Raw genomic sequence first — 23389 nt, forward strand, 5'->3', positions numbered from 1 at the left:
TGCCGCTGAGCTAAATCCCCAGCCCCTGTGTTTTTTTTTTTTTTTTTTTTTCCTAAAAAGCAGTTTTATTAAGATATGATCCATGTAACACATGGTTCAACTATGTAAAGTATGCAATCTTGTGTTTAGTATGTTCACACAGTTGTGTGGATATCACCACTGTCAATAGTAGAACATTATTATTACATCCCAAAGAAATCCCATAGCCATCGGTAGTAGTACTCTCTGCCCCTTCCCCATCTCCTGGTCAACCACTAAGCTGTTTTTCATCTCTGTAGATTGACTGTGATAGACATGTCAGTATGTATCTTTTGTAACTGGTTTCTCACAGGTTGCATAATGTTGTCAAGGTTCATCTGTGTTGTAGCACATACCAGTGTTTTTATCCCTATCTGTGGCCAGACAACATTCTGTTATATGAACCATGTGGTGGATTAACTAATGGCCACCTTGTAACACAACTGAATTAGTGTGGTGCTGGGTATGGAAGACCCACCTGAGGAACACTGCCAACAGCATAGAAGGAGACCTGGAGGGGAAGACGGTGTGCTGTTGATTCTCCTGGAGAAGCTTATCATCCTGGTTTTCCTGATATGAAATCAGTTGTTATCCTCTGAGGAGCTCTGCTCCTCACTGGTGCTGAGGATGGCTGTCATTCTCTTAAGGGGCGCTCTGGTGCTTACCTTGAACATTACTTGATGCAAATCCCTCAGCCTGCTGGCAGATTCTCCGTCCTGCTGGTACTGACTTTCTAGCTTCCACTGATCTTTGGGCCTTCCCTGTGTAGATCCTTGGTACACACTTGCATGAGATATTCTCGTGGGCTCTAGGCCTCCAGTTGGACTTATAGAAGACATTGCTGTTGGATCCAGGCCCTCAGCTGGATTGTTTGGGTCTTTTAGTGCATAGACAGAACTCTTGTGCTCTTCTGCATTTGAATTTTTGGGTAAATATTATAGAGTAACCCCTATAAGTTATATGTCCTTATTAAACTCTCCCCTTGCAAATGCTGACTACAACAAATCACATCTTATTTGACTGTTTATTTGTTGATGGATATTTGGGGTATTTTCATGTTTTGGATACTGTGAATAATGATGCTATGTAACATCTGTATATAAATTTTTGGGTGAATGTATGTTTTTATTTCTTTTAGGTACATACCAAGGAGTGAAATTTCTGGGTTATAGGAATCTTTATTTAGCATTCTGAGGAACCACCAAAACGATTTTCCAGTATGACTATACAACTTTATATTCCTACGAGCAATGCATGAATTTTTAAATTTCCCTACACCCTCACTAGCACAGTTACTGCCTTTTTAGATATAGCCATCCTAAGTGCCTGTAAGTTGGTGCCTTTTTTTTTTTGTAGTAGCAGGAATCACAGTCAGGACCTCTGCTTGTCAGCCAGGTACTTTGCTGCTGAGCTATATCCCTGGACCCTGTGGTTTTGTTGTAACTCAGCTGCATGGCTCTTGTGGGTTCTTCAGAGGCTCAGAATTAAAACTCTAGATAGTGGAGAAAGTGGGGGACAGGCTGAAACCCTACCTGTCCTCTGATTAGATCCTTTATTGTCACTGATATTGACTTAAGGAGATTCCGTGTATTTTTATATGATTCTTGGGTTCTGTATACCTTCTTTGGAAAAGTGTCTGTTCAGCACTTTTTGAGACAGTGTCTCTGAGTTGCTTAGACTGTGCTTGAACTTTTGATCTCCCTGGGTCAACCTCTGAGAGTACTAGGATCACACGCATGGGTCACCATGCTTGGCTCCTTTTTTACTAAGTTATAGAATTCTTTATATATTTTATGTATAAATAAATCCTTTATCAGATGTGATTTGTGAATGTTTTCTTTCTATGGAGTTTTATCATTGATGGTATCAGATGTATCACAAAAGTTTTTAATTTAAAGGAATCAAATTTATTATTTCCTTTACTTGTGCTTGTGGTGCTATAACTAAGAAGACTTTGCCTAACTCAAGGTCACAGTATTCACTATGTTTTCCATTAGGGGTTTTTTAGGGCTAAAGATAGGGTCAGTCACAGAGCACTTACCTGGCATGTGGAAGTTCTGGTTATACTTTTTCAAAAAGGTGTGCAGGTTTCCTCTTCTCTTTAGGTCTGGTGTGAATCTAAGCTGTATGAAGAAAAGGTCTTGCTTCACCTGTGTGGCTAGCCAGTGATCCCAGTGACATCTGAGAGGGCTGTGCTTTCCCTCGTGGCCCACTGTGGCACCTCTGTGGAGAAGCCATTGACTGTGTACCTAAGGCCATGTATCTGGTGTCAGTCCATAATCTACATGTGTCTTTATGCTACACCACTCTGTCTTAAACCTGCTGCTTTGTTTTTCTAATCTTTTCCAGAGAGATCTAGGGTAGGAGTGAGCAACCTAGGCTTTCTTTTTCTTTGGGCTGATCAGCTATTGGATTCTTAAATCCCCCTTCAAGGTTTTGACAACACTTCACTCCCCTGTGTCTATTTCTGTGGTGCAGCCCCTAGGAATAGCTGGTACCCAGTAATTCCAAGCAACCCTACTTATCTTGGTTTTCTTGCAGTAGGGCCAGCTGACCCCCTATGGCTTTAGAGGGCATTTTAGAGGTACAAAATTCAACATGTGGGTTGTGGGAAAAGTGGGGGCAGACGGGAATCTGCCAGTGACCTGGACAGGCCTCTCAGCATCATCACTTCAAGCCGCTAATCTGAATACAAGGCCGAGTGGCACCTGGAATCCATGGTGAGCTGCCTACAGTTATTGCTGTTCTTTTCTGTGGAGAATTGTGTGCACCACAAGGCATTCTCAAACAACAGTACCTAGAGCCTGTTGGCCCTGTGAAATTTAAGCAGGGTTTGAGCAAATTTCTCCATCAAGACCTTCTGCTAAGGGCCCTGCCCATGGCAGGGCTGAGCCCAGGGCTATGATGCAGTTTGCAGGGATGCAGTTCCATCTTGTCATCTTGGATAGATTCCTTCATCTTCCTTCTCTTTAAGGTGTGATGAAAATAGCACCTGCCCCCTAATCTTTACACGGTGGAGACCAACAAAGGACTTAGCACAGGCAAGCATTGGCAAGCCGTCCCAGAGCCAGACATCAAATCGAGGTCAGGTGACACCACAGAACTTGAGTCTCTACTATATACAACTGCTTGGCTCTGCTCCCTGTAGCTTGAAGGCAGCCATAGACAATCTGCAAAGTAGGATGACTGGGTTCCGCTAACACTTCATACTTTTTGTTTTGTTCTTTGAAGATGGGGTCCCCCTGGGTAGCCCAGGCTGGCTTCAGATGCTCAGTGATCCTCCTGCCTCAGGTGCTGGGATCATAGGTGTGTGCCACCAGGCTTAGCTGACACTCGATTTTTTTTTTTTTTTTTTTTTTTTTGTATTGGGGATCGAACTCACGACCTTGTGCTTGTCAGGTAGGTGCTTATCCGCTGAGCTAAATCTCTGGGCCTGACACTCCATTCTTGAAGCTTTATTTTTTACTGCTTTTGTAGTGCTAAGAATCAAATTCAGGGCCATGCGCCTATGAACAGAACACAGTTCTACCACCAGGCTTCAGTGCAGTGCTTCGTGCGTTTTAAATAAGCGGGGACCTCCTGGGCATCAGCCACACTCAGAGCCTCAGCGCCTGGGGCCAGCCTGTGGCGTCTCATCCCGTGCTCACCACTCCTTGTTTTTAACAGAATGTCGAGGTCCTGGCCAGCCGGAGCAATGCGTCAGAACAGAGCCAGGTGGGGGCTGAGATGAGGGAGAAAGCGCTGAAGGAGGAGAAGGAGAAGCTGCAGGGCAGAACTGAGGAGCTGGAGCGCAGAATGGCCGAGCTGCAGGCACAGATAGAAGACGGCAAAGGCAATGAGGCCCGTGCTGAGGAAGCGCTCCGGAAGTACGAGGTAAGGTTCACCCGGAAGTACGATCGATTGCCCAGAAGTAGAAAGTGAAGCTCGCCCGGAAATCCGAGGTGAGGTTCACCCGGAAGTACTTGCCAGGAAGTACGGGTTGAGATTTATCCAGAAGTAGGAAAAGAGGCTCGCCCGGAAGTACAGGTTATGGCCTGTGGACCCAGGTTGGGTTTGGTTTCAGAATGGGAAGCCAGTTATTTGATTATTCACATATTGTAGGAAAGATCCAGGCAGTCTCAAGGAGACTGCAAGCATGTATACTTCAAAGGGGCTGTAGATGAGAAACCTAGGGACAGGGACCGGAGGCCAGCACAGGAAACAGGTGGGCACAGGACTTTCCAACTCCCCTAGGGGTCCCCAGCTGCTGCAGAGGCTTCCTCACAGCATCCTCAAGCCCGTTCTCACTCAGAACTCTTCTTTTATCAATGCAAAATTGATGATTTTGAAGTTACACTGGTTTTAAAAAAACGATTACTTTGCTGGCACTCTAGAAGTGGGGAGTGTTGGGGAGAGATGCCTACAGTGGTGACAGAGGGGTCACCCCTGGGCCTCTGCTTGCAGCACCACAGAACTGCGATGCCCTGATCTGCCCAATTCCTGGAGTTGCTGATGCTCCAAGGAAATTGGGTGTTTCATTTCTAAAACTCACTGGAAATAGTTTAGATGTTGGCATGTGACACTGCACAAGCTCCCACATCCAGGGACTGGGTGACTGTGTCTTCTTGGGCCCACACTGGTGTGTAGTGACTGCAGCCACCCATGTCTGGGTCTCTGCACTCATCTCAGCCTACAGAGTCTACTTCGCAGGTACAGTCGGCATCTCATCCAGTGTTTCCTTATTATAGGGTGAAGTACGGCAGCTAGAGGAGGCCCTTGTGCAAGCCAGGAAAGAACAAAAAGAAGCTGTGTCGGTCAGGTGGACCCTGGAGAGTGAGCTGGCAGGCGTGCAGGTAAACACTCAGGGCTGTGGCCTTTCTCATAAGGGACAGGTGGAGATGGCTACCAGTCCTGTCCTTCCTCAGTACTCCTGTTCACCCATAATATACACCATCAAATTGTCCAGCTAGATAGGTGGTTCCTAAGTGGAGGAGATTTGGTAATGTCTGGAAATGTTTTACTTGTCACAGCTGGGAAGAGGATGTTGGCCCTTAGTGAGTGGAGCCAGGGATGCCACTTGATCATGCTGTAAATCCTGGATGGAATTGTGCAGGCCTAGGGTCAGTGCCAAGGTCAGAAACCTGAACTCTAGGGAGTAGAGATTGACAGCTTTCTAAAGATAAAACAGGACAAGGCTAGAAGACTGGTCTCTGAGGTGGTATGCAGCTGGCTTTCTGACTGAAACCAATTTTTCTTCTCCTCTGGGCAAAAGTATTGCACAGACTGAAGTCTGTCAAGATGGCTATTAAAGGGAGCTAGAAGAAGCCATTTCCTTGAAACTAGATTGATAATCTCTATTCTAGACCAGTAGCTTCTTAGAAAACGAGATTTTCCCATTTGGAGTTACAGAGATTATGTGAAATACATTCTAATAAAGCTGCATTGTGTTCTCCCTTGACTTTGCACACATTGTGTAGCCCAGGTATGTCCTTCCTTGCACCTGAAACAGCACTCAAACATTCATAGGTCAGTTTTGGAAAGGGTAAAAGCCAGGCACCTTGACGGCTGGCCAGAAAAGACTGCTACAATCTTGAGAGTGGGACCCATGGCTCTGCAGGATAGAGTAATGGGAAAGGTGCTCCTGAAGATTTGAGATTTCTAAATGCCTCACCCCAGCTTTACTCCAAGTACAGCCCTGTGTTCCTGGGAAGTTGTAACACAGGGCCTCTCACCCCTAGACTATACCTGCTCTCAGGTTGGCTGGAGAATTTGTTTTTGCTTGAAGAATTCAGCATCTGTCTGCTTTTGATTTAGATTTCTTTCTTGATCCTTCTGTAATTTAGGTCTTTATTATAAGGTTTGTTAGGTTGGTTTTGTATGATGGCAGTTTCACTGTGCTGTTGGTTAAGGCTATGATGGTGACTGTTACCCAGTCAACTACCAAATCACTGGGTTTGGTGTGGGGATAGTCAGGGCAGAAAAAGAGAAACATTTGTATTCAAAGGAACAAAAGGAGTACCTCTGTGTCATATGCACACCCAGTGAAGGCAAGGCTGTGTCTTAGCCTCTCTGGAATAGACTTCTTTGGCTAGATGAAACAGATGAGATTCAGAGTTAATTCTTACAAGATGGTCTCGAACCTGCAGATCTTCCTGCTGTTGCTACCTACTGCACTCTTGGATCTCTAGCCCTGGAAGCCTCCCTGACCTATGGCTTATGTGCAGCCCTTGTCCTAAGTGTGTCATGCAGCTGCCACCCTGGGAGCACAGTGCATCAAGAGTTTGAGGCTGGCCTGGCAATGTCTCCATCTGTACCCAAGCTAACTGTTCTCAAGCGAGCCATGAAAAGTGCACCCTCAGTCTGAAACAGTTTGTTTTCTCCAAAGCCAGGAGCCGGAGCATCAGACCGCGTTGATGACATTTTTCAATAGTTCTGTCCTTAAAGCTAGTGACAAAAAAAAAAAGGAACTCAGCCCTTGAGGAAGAGGAAAAAGTAACTGGTGTTTTTTCCACATGGTGTTTATATTGCAGAGCCCTCATGTCTTGGGCAGTTTGGTGCACTTTCGTATGTGAGGAATACGTTTCTTCTCATGGTTGCTGAATACTACAGCAAACTTATACCTCATTTGCTGCGGTACAGTCAGTGTGTGACAGAGGGACATTGAGGAGTCCTCAAGATGCTTGACTTTCCCCCTTGGTCCAGGGCTCGAATGCTGTCCAGCCCAGGATCTGTAGTTAAGGTGAAGAAATCTGTGTTTGTTTCTAAGTGGCTTCTTCTGGGGGGAAGGTGAAGAGATCAGACATGTTTCAGCCATGACTTTGTTGGAATGTATTTCTTAGATAATTGAAGAAGTGGGACATTATTCACCTCTGGATAATGTTTCTAAACCCAGGGACCTGTTAAGATGACCTAATACCTCTCAAAGGCAACTTTGTGTGTCGTGCCCTAAGAAAAGGGGATTCCATTAGGCAAGGCTAGAACTTGCACTTTAAATAATGTGTACCCTCATTTAGCGGGTACTGGAAAAGTATTCCCAGCTACTGATGGGTTAACAGTGACTCTGGTCGAGGCAACATTCCCAGGTAGAAAATCTGCTCCTGGACTCTACTAATTTTACCAGCTTGAAACTGGGCAAGTGTAAAAGAAATGTAAAAATAACATAGAGAAACTCCTTGCTATGTGTGTTTGTAAAGGTGCCAGAGGTCTCAGGCCCAGAGTGGGTGAAACTGTAGTGTCCCAGGGGCCAGGAGGAAAGGCCTGAGTGATGGGTAAAGCAGACATACAGAAGCCATGTGGAGGCTGAACGGGGCCAGGGTTGGCTTGTCTGGCCTGGAATTCTTGTGATTGAAAGCTAAGAGGAGGACAGAGCAGGCTGGGCAATCTCTAGGGTAGAATGGAACTGGGTACTCAAGGGTCTGGAGGGAGCCACTTCTTATGCTTATTTTCAGGAATTTACATTTTTGTGATAAAGGTCCCTAAGAGTTTTCTTCCACATCATGGAACCATATGTTGGTGTTACTGTAACTTGCTCCTTACCCTTGACCCCAAGTAGCTCTAGATAAAACTGCAAATAGCAACTCTCAGGCTTGACCCTGCCTCTGGGGTGTGCCCAGCTGCGACAGGGGTGGGGAGCAATCTCTGATTACCTTTCTTTTGCTACCTTCTTTTCCCCAACAGCTTTTGTTGACCTTGGTTCTCTACGTCAATTAAGTTCAGCAGCCCTCTCAGAACAGAGTCAGACTGGTAGGCCCTAGGGACCAGAAGGCCCCCACAGGTGTTGGCGGAGCAAAACTGTCCTGAACTGTGCAGGCCTGGAGAGTCTGAGGTGACTGGGGAGTATTTGTAAGATACCCAAGTTACTGCATGTGACAGCAGCTTATCAAGTGTTAAGCACTGTGCAAATATCAGCCCCTGTTCTCTGCAGCCTTGGCAGGGACACCATATTGTTTGGCCTTAGTGTTCCATGGTAACCTGTATTCAGCCCCAGCACCTGACTACAGTTTCCAGATGACCCAGCTCACGTTTGGGTCACATCTTCCTGTTCTGAGCTGTGCCCCTGGTTGATAACCTCAAGCTGATGGCCCAATGTGGAGCCATTGAAAGCCACCAGAGTCTTCCTAAGAAATTTAGGATTTTGTTTTGGAGTTGCATGTTGAAAGGACATTTGTCTGATGATTTAGTGAGAGGAGGGCTTGAGGGAGCTAGGGGAAACACCACATCCAGATGGCTGCGTTTTGTAGTAAGTACTAGTACTCAGTATTGGTCCATTGCATAACCAGCTTTGCATACTTTTTCGGACTGGTGTCTCTTAAGTTTTATACCTTCTGTGCAAGTTTGCCAACCTGTGGATTTCCAAATCCCTTTCTTGTGTGTCTGAGCGTAACTTATGATTCCTTTTGATTATGGCCTTCTTTACCCAAGTGTACTTCAGACCCATGGGTCTGTGTTCTTTCCTTATAAATTCATTTTAGCTATTTTACCCTCCAGAACAATCTGTATAGCAGTGTAAATGCTAGAATACAAGATGCGGAGCTGAATATCACAGGTGTCTTACTAATTTTTTTCATCCATGGGACAAAATAGGTGATACCCAAAGTTAAAGGAAGAAGATGTATTTTGGCTCATGGTTTATGAAGGTTTCAGTCCATGATTGGCTGGCTCCAAGGCAGGGCAGCAGTAGCAGCGAGCCTCCCTTTCCCTTTTATCCCATCCAGTGTACAAGCTTATTGGATGGGGTGCCACCCACACCCAGTGTGAGCTTTCCCGTTATCCATATCCAGAACTATGATAACCTTAATGCTAAACTATGATAACCTTAATGCATTACATACCCTAGATCCAGACATGTCCAAAAACTTCCACCTGGAAGCACATGAGGGTTTGGGGGGACATCTGGATACAAAAATTAATAACAGGATATAAATGACAAAGCAGGTTTAGGTTGTTCTAGGGTATAACTCAGTGCTCAGGTTTTAAGCATGAACATTCAGGTTTTTGGACACTCTGTTGAACCCTGAGCCCAGTAGCCTTTGCTAGGTGCTATGCTTCTTTGTGGCATCCATGTCATTCCTTCTTTGTGGTCTGCTCAGTCATTCCTGTGGGCGTCATTGGCTAAATCAATGTCCTTTTTGGTCCCTGAGTGAATGTCAGACCAACAAGATGCTGGTGTGTCTGCAGTGGCTTTATTCTGGTCTTCCTCCTTATCACAGATGGAGCAGGTCAGATTGCTCTTTCTGAGGCCATGAAATCCCTCTGCCTCCTGTTCCTGTGGTTGACCTGCTGTCTAGGACTGATCTTTCTCTGCCATCTACAGAGAGAATTGAGTCGGACCATCCAGGAGCAGAAGCAGCTGTCGGAGAAGCTGCAGGATGAGACTGAGCAGAAGGAGCAGTTAAAACGGTTGAAGAATGAGATGGACAGTGAACGACGACACCTCAGTGAGACCATCGAGAAGCTGCAGAAGGAGGTGAGGAGCGGGAGGGGATGGGGTGCTGTCTTGTCAGGACCCAGGTCCCTAGAGAAGGTCGGGTGAAAGCTGAGAAGATCTGGCTTCTGTCTAAGCTTTCTGGGATTTACAGATGCCCTGAAGCAGCTCTTTGGGCATACTGAGAGTCCCACATAGAAGGGCCAGTACCTTGTGGACCCTTGGACCCAGAATCACCTTGTAACAGTAGGCAGAAGCCTGGCGTGGAAGCACATGTCTATTCTGTGCCCGCAGTGGAGTCCTGACTGCTGGGTGGCATCTACTCTTGTATCCATCTGGGCTCACCAGGAGCACCAGAGTCAATTTCAGAGCTCAGTAGTTGCCAGGCATGGTGGTGCACTTCTACAACCCCAGCTGCCTTGTCAGGGGCAGGCAGAGGCAGGAAGGTCGCAAGTTCAAGACTACCCTGAGCAATTTAGTGAGACTCTGTCTCAAAATAAAAAATAAAAGTGCTAGGAGGGTGGGCCAGCTGTTGAGCACGACTGGTTTCAATCCTCAGTGCTATAAACAGAACAAAACAAAAAACTCGAATGGTATGGCTCTTCGGTTTACCAGTCTCCTAGGTGCTGATGGGCACCTCTCTATTGGCTATTCTGTGTCTAACTGGGATTCCATTTGTGTTGCTTTAACTATGCCTCTGAAGGTAGGTGCTCTGCTAGCAGTGTTCCCCTAGAGGACCCTGCCGAGGCCCAGAGAAGTGAAAGCTATGCCCAGCCATGAGTGGCGTCTGGCAGAGCAAGGGTCCGACCCTAGGACCTTGTCCAATTGGTGAGGAGAAGCCTGTTTGCTTCTCCAGGTGTGGGCAAGTGAGAGGTGGCCAAACCCTGCAGAAATGGCCCAGGACCAGGGCTCTGCATCCTGGGAGGTGGAGACGCTCCTATGTTGAACAAGGTTCCTGCCACCTCGTCACCCCGGTGGAGGATGCAGGCCTAGCTCATCCCTGTGTCGCGTTTCCAGATGGCCGACATCGTGGAGGCCTCGCGCACATCAACCCTGGAGCTCCAGAACCAGCTGGATGAATACAAGGACAAGAATCGCCGAGAGCTGGCAGAAATGCAGAGGCAGCTGAAGGAGAAAACCCTGGATGCGGAGAAGGCCCGCTTGACCGCCACCAAACTGCAGGACGAGGTGATATCTGGCCAGACAATCTCTTTCCTCACCTCTCCTTTCCAAGCATCCTTCCAGCCTGCCTTGTGTGGCTTCTGTGAGGGATCTGACAGTAGATCCTTAGGGCAGCTTCTGTGCCGGAGGCTCCGTTCTTAGCCCTGCACTGGGGAGGATGGGTAGCTTTCTAAGACACACGCGTCCCCAGCCATGAGTGGAGAGGGACGCAGCTACACAGCTTCATCGGGGTGTTTGCTGGGCTAACCTGACCTTTTCTGCCTAGGAAGTTTAACTGCTGCTTGTGGAACAGAAATGATGTGCCCAGCTATGCCCAGGTGTTTTCTACCCATTCATATTTTAATTTATCCTTAGAGCAAGAATATAGTCAGTGACTAGGGCTTTTCTACTGAAGTTTTGAAAATTCCACTCTTACTGGGTTGGGGTTGGATAAGACTGTTTCCGAACAACAGTAATAGGGAACAAAAGCAATGTTTTGGAGTTTATATGTACTGAAGCTACTAAAACCTATTCCTGGTTTTATGTTTAAGAGCAGAGCAAAGAAGCCCAAATGTCAGCTCTCCTCATCTTGAAACTAAAATAATGGAAAAATGTGGTCATGGACGGTAGAGGCTCGTTTCTACTTGTTCCTCTCACCAGCTGGTGACCTCGAGCCAGTTACCCTGGTTTTCTGAACATCTGTGTCTATCTCTGTAAAAATATACAAAATATTAGTGAATTAATAGCTACGTGAGCTAAGACACGAGACAGTAGAGCAGAGGTATGTGAACCTTAAATGCTAGCTTCTCTTTCTTGAATTGTGAAGCTTTTTTTTGGTGGGGAGGGATTTCCACATACACTGCCAAGAGCACTAAGATTCCACAGGAAAACAAATTTTCTTTAGAAAAACAAATCTGTAATGTCTTTGATCATCAAAGAGAAGTCGCCCTGGAACAGTGGGTATTTATTACAGACTTCTAGGAAGGACCCTGATAACAGATCCGTGCTGGCTGGGGCTCAGATCCTAAAAGACTCCCAGGGAGAACAGAAGCCAGCACACTGACCCCCAGTTCTCTTCAGCGTTAAAGGAAATAGTTTTGTTTGTAGAGCACAGAGGTGGGGGCGGGGCTCAGACACTTGGGACACCGGAATACCTGGTCTGTTTTCACCTCAGAGGATCACAGTATCACAGGGACCCTGCTGAGGGTTCCCTGTTGCTTTCTGTGTGGTGAACTGGTGATGGTCTTTGGACTGGAAGTGAACTTAAGAGATCCTACCCTTAGAAAACCTGGCTCCAGAGAGATGAGTTAAGACCGATGGAGACCAGCGTTGTTTATCAAACAGCAGATATTTTAAATAATAATAATAATTTTTAAAAATTCCCTATAATGAAAACAAAGATGGCCTTTCCTAGATTTTTCTCAGTGGCTCAGCCCTGGGAGACCCTGTTTCCAGTTGAAAGGGTACCTTGATTCTAAAAGGAAACTATTAAGATACCAAAGTCCTGCCTTTTAAAACAAGTGAGGCAACCAGTCCGCGGTCTCTGGGTCCTTGGAAAGCTCGAGCTTGACTCTGTTATCCTTGCAGGAAAGCTCAGGGGTCACACAGCATGGGAGTAATTGTTGCCTTTGCTTTGAGAGAAATGCGCATGTTACCTTCCCTCTGCCATGTACAGCTAGGAATAAAAATGTAGAGTTTCCCATCTTTCCGTGTGTTTTCTGAGTCTGATGAGCAGAGGGTCATTTCAACTAGCCGGAGGTAGCTCTGGGAGGCCACAGAGGTATTTGATTCAGGATAAGTGGTTTCGAGACACTGAGCAAGGTCAGAGTCCCTTACCTGCTGTGTTTGGGACCAGGAGTATTTCAAGTTTCAGTTTTTCAGATTTCACAGTATTTGCATAGACTTTACTGGTTAAGCATTTTTAAATCTGAAAATCTGAAATATTCTTTTTGGTTGTGGGTTTTAGATTTGCAGATTGGGGTTGCTCTACCTGTACCTGCTGTTTTCTTTACATGTCCCTGTGCATTGCCATCAGTGTGACAGGGATCTTGCTAGGCGTGAGGAGGGACCGCTGGGCATTGGGAGAAACTCCTAACCCTTAGCAGCTGAGAAGCATACCAAGGAGGGAATGAGGGTTGTAATGTGACCCGTCAGTCTTTCCAACCCTGGAGCCCATGTTCTGTCCTGGAATCATCTTACTTGATCCTTACACAGGTCTGTAATACAGGCTTTATAATTATGCCAGTGTTGCAGGTGAGGAAATTTGAGTTGTGGAGAGAGCGGGTGGCCCGGAGTCCAGAGAAGGGTGCCTCGGCCTTTGCCCATGCCTGATCTTCTGACCGGGCTTCTGCATGGGTGCAGCCTTGTCTCACCCCTAAGACCAGACTTGGGTCCATGTCTGGAGATGGCCTAGATATGCTGAGTATCCTGTCTACCCCTGAAAGAGCACACTGCCTGGCTTGCCCTGCCATTCCCACCCTCTTTCGACCTCCCTGCTTTTCCACCATGAGCGTCTTTTCTGTCCTTCTCAAAGGAGGTCTGTTTGCAATAGCTTTTGCCCTTCACTGCCACGCACTGTCGGAGAGGATTGGACCAGTTACTACCCCTGGGAGGGCGGACAGGGGAGCCAACCTGGGGCTGCACCTGCGTGCCCATCCTGAGGTCTAAGAACACCTGCGGCTCCCAGGTGCATGGGTCCCTGGGGAGCACAGGGAGGGAGCAGGCCCTGCAGAGTCGGCAGGTTGGGCACTTGCAGTTCCTCACAGCTGTGTGTCTGGCGCCACCTTGTGGGTGGAAATTACTGGCAGTTAGGATGACTGATAGACAGTTTTCTTCTGCAGAGCAGTAGCTGCCAGCTCATGTGCGTATTTGTGTTTGGTTTTGTGCCTGCAGGTTGCCTGGGGACCATTCATTACACTTTTATTTTATCCTGACTTGAAGCCTATTTTGAGGCGATGCGATGCCAATCATAAATTGTTCCTGGAGAAAGTACTTAGCTGGTTCAGGGGCTCCCGAGTGTCAGGTCCAGCACCCAGAGTAAGAGCTGCGTGTTGCATTGCAACCTAGGAGCACAGCCATGCACGCAAATAAATATACTGTGTTTTGCAAAAGGACCACAAAAGAGTAATTGCTGTTTTTTTCTGTAAGTCCATGATTTATAGACATTTGAGTTATAACCTTTCACAGGTGTACTATATAAGCCTGGCTTTGTCAGATTATGAACAGAGCTGACTTAGAATGTTCCCCCAGAGTGGAACCCATTCATGAGTCAGGGACTTACTGCATATTAAAATGCCTATCAGCTGTAGGTAGATTGAGTTAGAACCCTAACAGAGTTGTGGTCTGTAGTTACAAAGTGCCCTGTCTCTACGTAAATGGAAACCGAGGCCCAGAGAGAGGTGAGACTCGCTCAGGGTCTTCCGATCTCCATCAGGGTGGAGCCTACAGGATCCTCTCAGCTTTAGGGGGAGGCTGCTGGACCTCTGTGCCCCTGAGAACCCCTGATTCCTGTCATCTTAGGTGCGCTTGAGGGAGGAAGAGATACGGGACCACCAGAGGGCTCAGGACGAAGCACTCACGAAAAAGCAGCTGCTGGAACAAACACTGAAGGATCTAGAGCACGAGCTGGAAGCCCGGAGCCACCTCCGAGATGACCGCAGCCGGCTGGTCAAGCAGATGGAGGTCTGTGCGTTGTCCTGGTAGGAGCTGTCCAGGCCAGGGACCCTGGGAGTGAGAGAAAGAACCCTGGAATCAGTCTGCTTGGACTTCTGGCTTTTGGGGTTTTTTTGGTGTTCTTTTGAGATAGGGTCTCATTATGTAGCTCAGGCTGGCCTCAAACTCAGGGTGCACCTCCTGTCAGCCAGTCTGCCTGGATGTCTAAGAAAGAGTAATCTCAAACGCAAAGCCAGTTGCCAACCAGAGACACACTATAGACACACGTGCGTGCACACACACATTCCCACATGCTCTGATGTCATTTAGAGGTAATCTTTTAAAAAAAGGCTTGGACTTGAAGAGAAATTAAAATTGTCCAGGTTTTGATAAAAGATAGCGCTCAAGGCTGGGAGAAATGGCTTAAATTCATAATCAGTGGAATTCTTGATTCAGCTTTGAAAATACACAGAAATTGCTTTTTAAAATCTCTAGGGGACATGGTCATTTTATCTAAGGAGTTATGTTTCAAGTCTGGATGATGTTACCAAATGGGCCTCTTTTAAAAACCAGGGTAATCTGATTACAATTTTGTGACTTTTCTGGGGGATTGTGGTTTTGGTAGCCTCTTAGTTCTGATCTCTTTAGAGGAGGTCATTTTCAGGCAAGCTTGGGTCAATCTAGTTACCTGCAGGGATTTTTCTAGTGCCAACACAGTCTTTTCCTATGATGGGAAGAGGCTTGGGGTGACCAGCCCTGGCCTGGGCCTCGGCTGCTGTGCTGGGCTCTGGATGCTGTGGACTTGGCAGGAAGAGAGCCTTGCAGATGAGTGATTTTAGTTGAAGATTAGATTGTCAGTCAGGTCATCGCCTGCTAGTGTTTTTTGTTTGTTTGTTTTGTTTTTTAATTTCAAAGATCATTTCTTCTGGCTGACTTTAAAAACAAGAGGCAGTAGCATGCCAAGTTGCATTGCCCTTGAGCAATATTTTAGCTATTTCTCCATTCATAACAGAATGGCTGGCAGCACTCTCCTGCTGTGACTGCTGTCTTGCCTGTTTCTTCACTGGCATTCACCAGTTTAGTTCTCAGAACTCCAGAGCTCTCCATGCGGTGGACATTTTCTCTAACATGAGTGCAGCTTTCACAGATCCTTGGAGAATTCTGCCTGTGCCAAAGTGGGCCTGAGAGGAAGTAGGGCCCTTGAATAAATAGCAGCTCTGGAGAAGACCCTGCTCTGTGCTGAGGTGGCTTTGGGCCTCTGTTACTGAAAGGAGCTTCCTTTGACCCCATAGTTTCTGAACACTAGCAGGGAAGGCTGTTTGCAGGCACTTAGTCATTCACATGAGTTCTGAGAGTTTAATGTGTGTGACTTCTCCTAGGACAAGGTCTCTCAGCTGGAGACGGAGCTAGAGGAGGAGAGGAGCAACTCGGACCTGCTGTCTGAGAGGATCGCATGGAGCCGGGACCAGGTACAGAGCTGAATGGTGGACGATTGTCATGTGTGAAGGAGGACATGGGAGGGGCTGAGAGCGAGGACACAGTCAGAGCCGGGAGAACAGTCATGCTCTGCAGGGAGCAGAGGTCCGGCTGTCCTGACCACAGTGGACCACCAGGCATGAGGGGCCGGGGACTGTATCCTAGTCAAGGGTGGTGTCCAGTAGATGTTTTCCAAGGCCAACTGCCTCACATGAGGCTCTGGGACCCTCTGGTTTGCCAGGCAGCTGGGTGATGTGCAGTGTCAGCAGGGCTCTGTCCATGCAGTGGGAAGGGCATTGCACACCCAGGCCACGCTCAGTGTGCAGTTGTGGGGCGTCCAGGAGGGGCTCCCTTTGCAGTTTTGCAGAGGTGTCCCTTCCATCCCATGCTCGTGACGGTGCTGTGAGGCTGCTGGGGACAGTCCTTGTCCTCACTGTAGGGCACGGAACCGATCCCAAGCTGCTTCCTCGGCGCCATCCGGGTTTTGAGTTCTGCCTCCCCTTCTTGACGAAGTGGTCATGCAGAGTGCCTGTGGGGTGCGCCAGGAGTGGCAGAGCAGGTCAGGCTGTCATGTCACAAGAGAGCTGCATGGGATCTGTGCCCATGCACATCCAGACCCATGAACCCCTTGGGACACGGTCTCCCAGGCCGTGGGGCAGTTTAAATTCTTGCTGTGGCCTCAGCCCTTTCCCCTGTTTTCTTTGGATCTCAACAGATGTCTAAGGCCCTGCACCTTTCTCTTGATAAGGGTGGATGCTTTATGAATTTAAAAAAATGTGAACAAAACTGTAGAGAGAGGCAGAGTACAGATTAGAAAACTTTCCAACAAAAATTGAGATGAAAACCCTGAAATACCAGGAATTTGGGCAAAGTCTGTTCCTGTGTCCTGTCAGCTCTGCTGCATGCTCTGCTCTCTCACGCGCTTTATCTTTCTTTCTGTTTGGGTGATGAGGACTGGAGGCTGTGGTTCTTAGGGTGACACTGTGAGCTGGTCGCACCTGCTCAGAACTGACAACTGCTGGCTTCTTTTCCTTCTGCCTGTGTCTCCCCGTGGCCAGATTTCTCTGCAGTCCAGGGTGCGCCTGCTGCCTCTGTGCCCTCAACCGTGAAGGATGTTCTGAGCTAAGTCCAGGTGTGTGAATGGCATGGAAGCTTTGGGGGGCCTGAGCTACTGAGGCTCAGAGAAGGACCTCCCTGGAACCCAGAACCCAGAAGAGAGCTCAACCTTGGTGTTTGCCTCCAAGTTCTTCCCACGTTTTCTAAGTTCTTTCACCTAATTGAGTAAAAGCTGTTTCTCTCTAAGTTCCTGCTGGCATAGCTAGGAAGCCCAATCTCTAGGGACCACCATTCTGTTCTGTTCTTTTTACAAGATTGATTTCTCCGTTTCTAAAGATGGGAACATGCAGGGTTTGTCTTTCTGTGTCTGGCTTATTTCCCTCAACATAACCACTTCCATTTCTATCCAAATTGCTGCAAATAATGGGGTGCCATTCTTTTTTATGGGCAAAGAGTATTCTGCTGTGTAAGTGTACTGCATTCTCTTTATCCATTCACCCACCCAGGGGCATCTGTGTCAACTCGGTACTTTTTACCTGTGTGAACCAAGCTGCAGTGAATGTGGGAGTGCATGTATTTTTGTGGTCCAGGGATTTCATCGTCTATGGTTGCATACCGAGGAGCAGAAGTGCTGGGTTGCATGGTTGTTTTAGTTTTGGCCTTTGGAGGACTCTCTGTGGTGTCTTTGCCCATTATGCACCTTCCTCCCAGGGATGTGTGAAAGGTCCCACTTTGCTGCCCACATTTATTTTTGTCTCCTTGAAGGTGAGGGTGGTGTCTGATTGTGGGTTTTGTTGTTTGCAGTTCTATGATGATGGGTGAACGTGAGCATTTCTTGCAACTACTTGTGTGTCTTTTTCTGAGAAGCGTTTTGTTCCTTCGGGTGTTTCGCTGTTCAGTTTCTTGAATTCCTTCCATGTGCTGGATGCCAGTGCTGTGCTGGAGACCGGCTCGCCAACGTTCTCTCCCATTCTCTAAGGCTGTCTCTTAGCCACCTTGATTATTCCTTTTGTTGTGTGCAAGTGTTTTAGTTTGATCCCATCTGTCTGTCTTCACTTTTCCTATCTATAAAAGTCACCATCTATAGCAGTTTCTTGAGCTGTGTCTCCTATACTTTCTCACAGTAATTTCAGTTTTGGGTATAACATTTCAGTGATTGATCTGTCTTGAATTGAATTTTGTGTTCCGAGAGGTGGGATCCAGTTGGTTCTGCATGTGCACTTTTGGCCTCACCAGTGCTGTTGATGAAGAGACTTTTCTCCACTCTATATTCTTGGTGCTGTTGCTAAAAATCAGTTGGCTGTATGACCGTGGATTAATTTCTGATTCTGTTTGTTACATTGTTGCATTTGGTCTATGTATCTTTTCTTTATGTCAATACAATGCTGTTTTAGTTACTACAGTTTTCAAGGCAGTTACTGTGATGTTGCCAGCATCCTCTACCCTGTTACTTTGCCTATTCCAGGTCTTTTATGGTTCCATATGAGTTATAGGATTATTTTTCTCTATGTAGCTGGAAAAAAATCATTGGTATTTTGTCAAGAGTTGCATTGAATCTATAGATCGCCTTAGTAGTATGATCATTTTAATAATATGAATTCTTCTAATTCATGAACATGGGGTATCTTTCCAGGTCATGAGTTCTCTATAATTTCTTCCATTAATGTTTTATAGTTTTCATTATAGAGACCTTTCACTTCTTTTGTTAAATTTATTCCTGATGATCCTTTGTAGCTATTATGAATGCGATTTTTTTCAACAAGTTTATTTTTGGTGTGTGAAATGCTGTTTTTTTTTTTGTATCCTGTAACTTTACTAAATTTGTAAGTTTTGACAACTTTCTGATGGTGTATTTAGGTTTTTCTATGTATAAAATCAGGTTATCTGGGAATGTGGGTAATTTAACTTCTTACTTTCCGACTTGGGTGCCCTTTATTTCTTTCTCTTGCCCAATTGCTCTTGCTAAGACTTCTAGTACTATATTATATAAGAGTGATTAAAAGCAGACATTCTTGCCTTAGTCCTGATTTTAGAGGAAAGGTTTTCAGCTTTTTCCCAGTCAATATGATACTAGTTGTTAGATTTTTATATATAGCTATTAGTATTTTGAGCTATGTTCTTGCCATACTTAATTTATTAGGAGTTTTTTTTTTATCATGAAGTGATATTGAATTGTATGTTTTTGTTTTGTTTTGTTTTTTGAGACAAGTTTTCATGGTGTATCCCAGGCTGGCCTGCCCCAGCCTCCTGAGTGCTGGGATCACAAGCATGTACCATCATGCTCAGCTGGAATTTCTTCTATATTTTCCAATTTTTTTTTAACCATAAAATTGCCTTTGATAGTTTCTTATGATTTTTATTCAGTTTTCTTGTTGGTATATGTTTGCCATACATGACATTTACATTTTTTGGTCGGGGATGGTAGGGTTTGGTACATACATATTATAGCTTGTTCTCCCATCTCCAAAAAGCCTACTCTCTGTTTCCTACTGTCTTTTCTTTATTTTACTCTTAAATTTAATTATATTTTGAGATTCTCATCTAAGAGAAGCCATGTAATAAGTCAGACCTTTTGTGTTTGACTTATTTCATTTAGCATTATGGTCTTGAGATCTATCCATTTTCCTATAAATGGCTCAAATTCATCCATCTTTATGGCTGAATAATATCTCATTGTGCATACATACCACATTTTCTTTGTCCCTGAGTCTGTTGGTGGGCATCTAGGCTGTTTCCAGAGCTTAGCTATTGTGAATTGTGACTCTAAGGAAATCCAAGGGAGGGTTGAATGGAATCTCTGTTTTAGTTGTTTTGAGATTCTCCATACTGATTTCCATGACTACTGAACTTGTTTACATCTTGCCAGCGATGTAGAAGGATTAGTTTCTCTCGATATGCTCAACAGTGTCTGTGGTCTTTTGTTTCCTCATTGACAGCCATTCTTACTGAAATCAGGTGGAATCTCAGAGGTTTTTTTTGTTTGTGTTTCTCTCACAGCTAAAGATGCTGAGCAATTTTTTTTCATGTTCTTATTGACCATTTGTATTTCTTTTGAGAAGTGCCTATTTAATTCAGTTGAGAATCTCAAAACAACTCCTTAGAGTCACAATTCACAATAGCTAAGCTCTCCTGATTGAGGTCTTTGTTTTAGGACTCTATTATTTAAGGTTTGCTTGCTTTTGAGTTCTCGCTGCATGGGGTAACATTTCCCATCCTTATATTTTCAGTCTGTGTGTTTCTATGTAGATAGAGTTTGTCTCTTGCAGGCAATGTATAGTTGGGTTTTTTTTTTTCCTCATCCATTCTGCCAGTCTTGTCTTTTGGTTGGGAGTATCTTATTTTGTGTTTGTTTGTTTTGTTGCTGGGACAAAATACTCAACATCCAAAATGAAGGAAGAAAAGGTTTATTTAGCTTATGGTTTCTAGAGTTTTTAGTTTATTCTCAGCTGGCTCCAAGGCAGGGTGGCATGGCTAAGGGGCAGCCACAAGCGACAAGAGAGAAAAGGGGAAAAGGGGAGAAAAGGGAAAAGCCCGCCTCCTTCCCTCTCTTATATTGTATTCCAGCTACTCACCCCTCTGTGGGTGCAGCACTCACACCACCAATTTTAGCCCTAGACAACGAACCAATCACGGACACTAGATTTATCCACTTCCATGACTACATGAGATTTTAGGGAGACATTTAGACATAACAGGGAGTTAAAACTATTTACATTGAATATTATTATTGAAGTCTATTTACTGGATTGTCTTTGCCATGAAAGGTCTTAATTTTTCTGTCATGTTTGAAGGGTAATTTTTAGGATAAAGAAATCTGAATGGGCAATTATTTTCTTTTAGATCTTGAAACACTTGAGCATTTCCTGTTGAAATCTGCTGTGATTCTGATGAGTTTACCTTTCTGAGTTATTTGGCCTTTTTCTGTACTTGTTTTTAGCATTCTGTTTTCCTGAATTTCTGTGATTTTTGACTGCAGTGCATTGTGGAGAGGTTCTTTTTTGGTCATGTGTTTTTGGAGTTCTAAATGCCTCATTTATCTGAGTATCCATTTCATTCCCTGGATTTGGAAAATTTTCTACAATGATTCTGTGGATAAATTTTTTAGACCTTTGATTTCATAATCCTGCCTTAACTCTTATTATTCTTAGGTTTGTTGTTTTAGAGAAATGTAGGAGCTTTTGAATCAGCCTCTCTTGGTGTCTTGATTTTTTGAATATCACTGAATAAATGATCTACTATCTCAGCCCTATCTTCAAGTCCTGTTTTTCTCCTCTGTGACTCGCTATGCCCACTGCCAAAGCTTTCAGTTGAGTTTTTCACACCCAGAATTTCTGCTTGATTCCTTTCCATAAATCTCTAATTCTTCACTAAAGGGGTCACTAATATCCTTCATTGTCTTCCAAAAATCATTCAGCTATTTATTTGTATCTCCTTTAAATTCATTCACCATCTTAATTGGATCATTGAACTGTTTATTTACATCTTCTTTGAGCTCTTTGAACATCTTAGTTATTGCTTCATTCATGTGTTTGTTGGTTTGACTTTGATTTCTTCAATTATTATTATTATTCTGTTTTGTTTTGATTTTGGTTTTCAGTTTTTTGAGAGAGTCTCCCTCAAACACTGTAGTTCAGGCTGGCCTCAAACACTCATGGCAATCCTCCTGCCTCAGCCTTCTGAGTGCTGAGATACAGGTGTGTGCCAAATGCCTTCAATTATATTAACTATTTATTTTTTGAATTCTTTGGAAATTCACCTACTTCAGTGCCTGGGAGCTCAGCTTTTGGGGGTTATGAATTTTTGGAGGCATCTTATTGCCTTGTTTTCTCATTGTTCTTCCATCTTTATGTTGAACATTGTGGATGTTCTGGGAATGTAACAGAGATATCTTGCATTCGTGGGTTTCTCCCTGTGATGTGTGCTTGACTTTCGATGTGAGTCAGTATGCAGTCACCCAGCTCCACCTATTGAGGGAACTGGGTTCAGGGTCTAGAGCACTTGTCAGTATTAACACCGCCTGGTTGTGTGTTCCGGACTGGACACACCGTGCTGCTCCTGGGTGCATGCTGTATGCATGCTGAGGTAGATGGGGGCCGGGGAGTGGGTATAAGCCTGGCCTGCACTGTCTCCTTGCCTTTCCCAGCACCTGCAGGTCCTGCTCACTGGTGGGGAGAGCTGTGAGCTTCTCTTGCTCACTAAGGTTCTTGGACAGGAGGCATGATGCCAGGCTGAGCGAGCCTGTCTCAAATACTCCCCAGGGCATTTGAGAAAGACTTCATGTGCATCTTGTGGCTGTGTCAAGCCCCAGGAGCTCTTACCCAGCCTCGGAAGGAGAGGGCAGTTTTGCCGTGCTGGCCCTGAGTCCATGTGCAGCTTCCAGGCCCCTGTGGAGCTGCACTGCGCCAGGCACAGCCCTGGCTCTGACTCGTTTCCCTCCTGCGGAGACCCTGGGAGTGGGGAGCAGAGCCTCAGGAGCCTCCCTTCCTGCCAATTGGGGGACACCTGTCCGTGGAAGCCCCTGTCAGGCCTGGAAAGCATAGGGTCCCCACTTCCGTTTCTGCAGTGCGCTGCTCCCTGCCCCGGTTCTGTGGCTCTTGGGCTGGCTGATTTGCACAGCCTCATGTGCCTTGAATAGTCCCAGTTTGAGCACTGCAGGTTCCTGTCCCATGAGCATCTTCAGTCCATGCCAGCTTGGCTCTTTGCCCCTGGGAGCGAGTGACCCCGAGCTGCCTGGGATACAGAGGGAGCTCAGGGAATGTGTAGGATAGCGGCAAAGCAAGTCCAGCTTCCTACAGTGGCTGTTACACAGTGCTGCAAACGGCAGGCGTAGGACGAGGGAGCCTGCCGTCTCGGAGCTCTCGAGGCTGGAAGTCTGAAATTGGTACAGCAGATACCACGGGGCACCCTGCCTTGCCGCCTCCTGGCTCCTGGTGGCCCATGGCTTGAGACACGTCACTCCAGTCCTTCCCATAGTACTGTCCTCCGCACATGCCCATCTCTGTGCCCAGTCTTCCTTGTCCTGTGAGGATGGCGGCTGGGCCACGCCAGGCCACCTTAGTGCCTCAATTTGTATTTGTCACCTCCATGAAGTCGCTGCTCTCTGTTTGGGTCAGTTGGGAGTACTGAGGGTTGGATATCAGTGCATCCCTTCCTGTGCCTGTGTGGGGGGCACAGTTCAGCTTGTGATAGCGGGGATAACGATTGTTGTTCATGTAGCTAAATCACTGAAACACCAAGGACATCTTGGAAATAGATCCTGCACCTTGGGGATGGCATGGGGAGCTACTCTGGGTGGGCTCCCTGAGGGGGACTAGGCTTGTGTGCTAGAACTCAGCCCCCCCTGGGATCCACTGTGGGATGGGGGCTACGGGAACGACCCCTCTGATCTTGGGGTGGCTCTGCTTCCAGATGGAGCAGATGAGGAACGAGCTTCTTCAGGAGCGAACTGTGCGACAAGACTTGGAATGTGACAAGATTTCCCTGGAGAGACAGGTGAGGGCATCATTCCCATGATTCCTCCCTCACCCTGCAGGGCTTTAGAGTTAGAGTCCAGGAGGGCTGAGTTTCAGTGCAAATGGCTGGAGCCTGGGAATCCCAGGACATGCTGAAGAGTTTATCTGGCCT

The 23389-nt window shown here is 46.1% G+C and overlaps 1 protein-coding gene across 2 annotated transcripts in view; it reads left to right on the forward strand.

Annotated features, from left to right (window-relative positions):
• Window positions 1-23389, forward strand: part of Cgnl1 (cingulin like 1) — a 110151-nt gene that overhangs the window by 82283 nt on the left and 4479 nt on the right. For both annotated transcript variants that reach the window (XM_063254277.1, XM_003462056.5), the window contains exons 9-15: window positions 3685-3891; window positions 4746-4850; window positions 9311-9463; window positions 10439-10609; window positions 14102-14263; window positions 15613-15702; window positions 23174-23257. In XM_063254277.1, coding sequence (XP_063110347.1) covers window positions 3685-3891; window positions 4746-4850; window positions 9311-9463; window positions 10439-10609; window positions 14102-14263; window positions 15613-15702; window positions 23174-23257 — 972 coding nt within the window. The remainder of the gene's footprint in view (window positions 1-3684; window positions 3892-4745; window positions 4851-9310; window positions 9464-10438; window positions 10610-14101; window positions 14264-15612; window positions 15703-23173; window positions 23258-23389) is intronic.

Source organism: Cavia porcellus, unplaced genomic scaffold, assembly GCF_034190915.1.
Source record: "Cavia porcellus strain 051 isolate PalLab524CR breed Dunkin Hartley unplaced genomic scaffold, mCavPor4.1 scaffold_8, whole genome shotgun sequence".
Taxonomy (NCBI): Eukaryota; Metazoa; Chordata; class Mammalia; order Rodentia; family Caviidae; genus Cavia; species Cavia porcellus.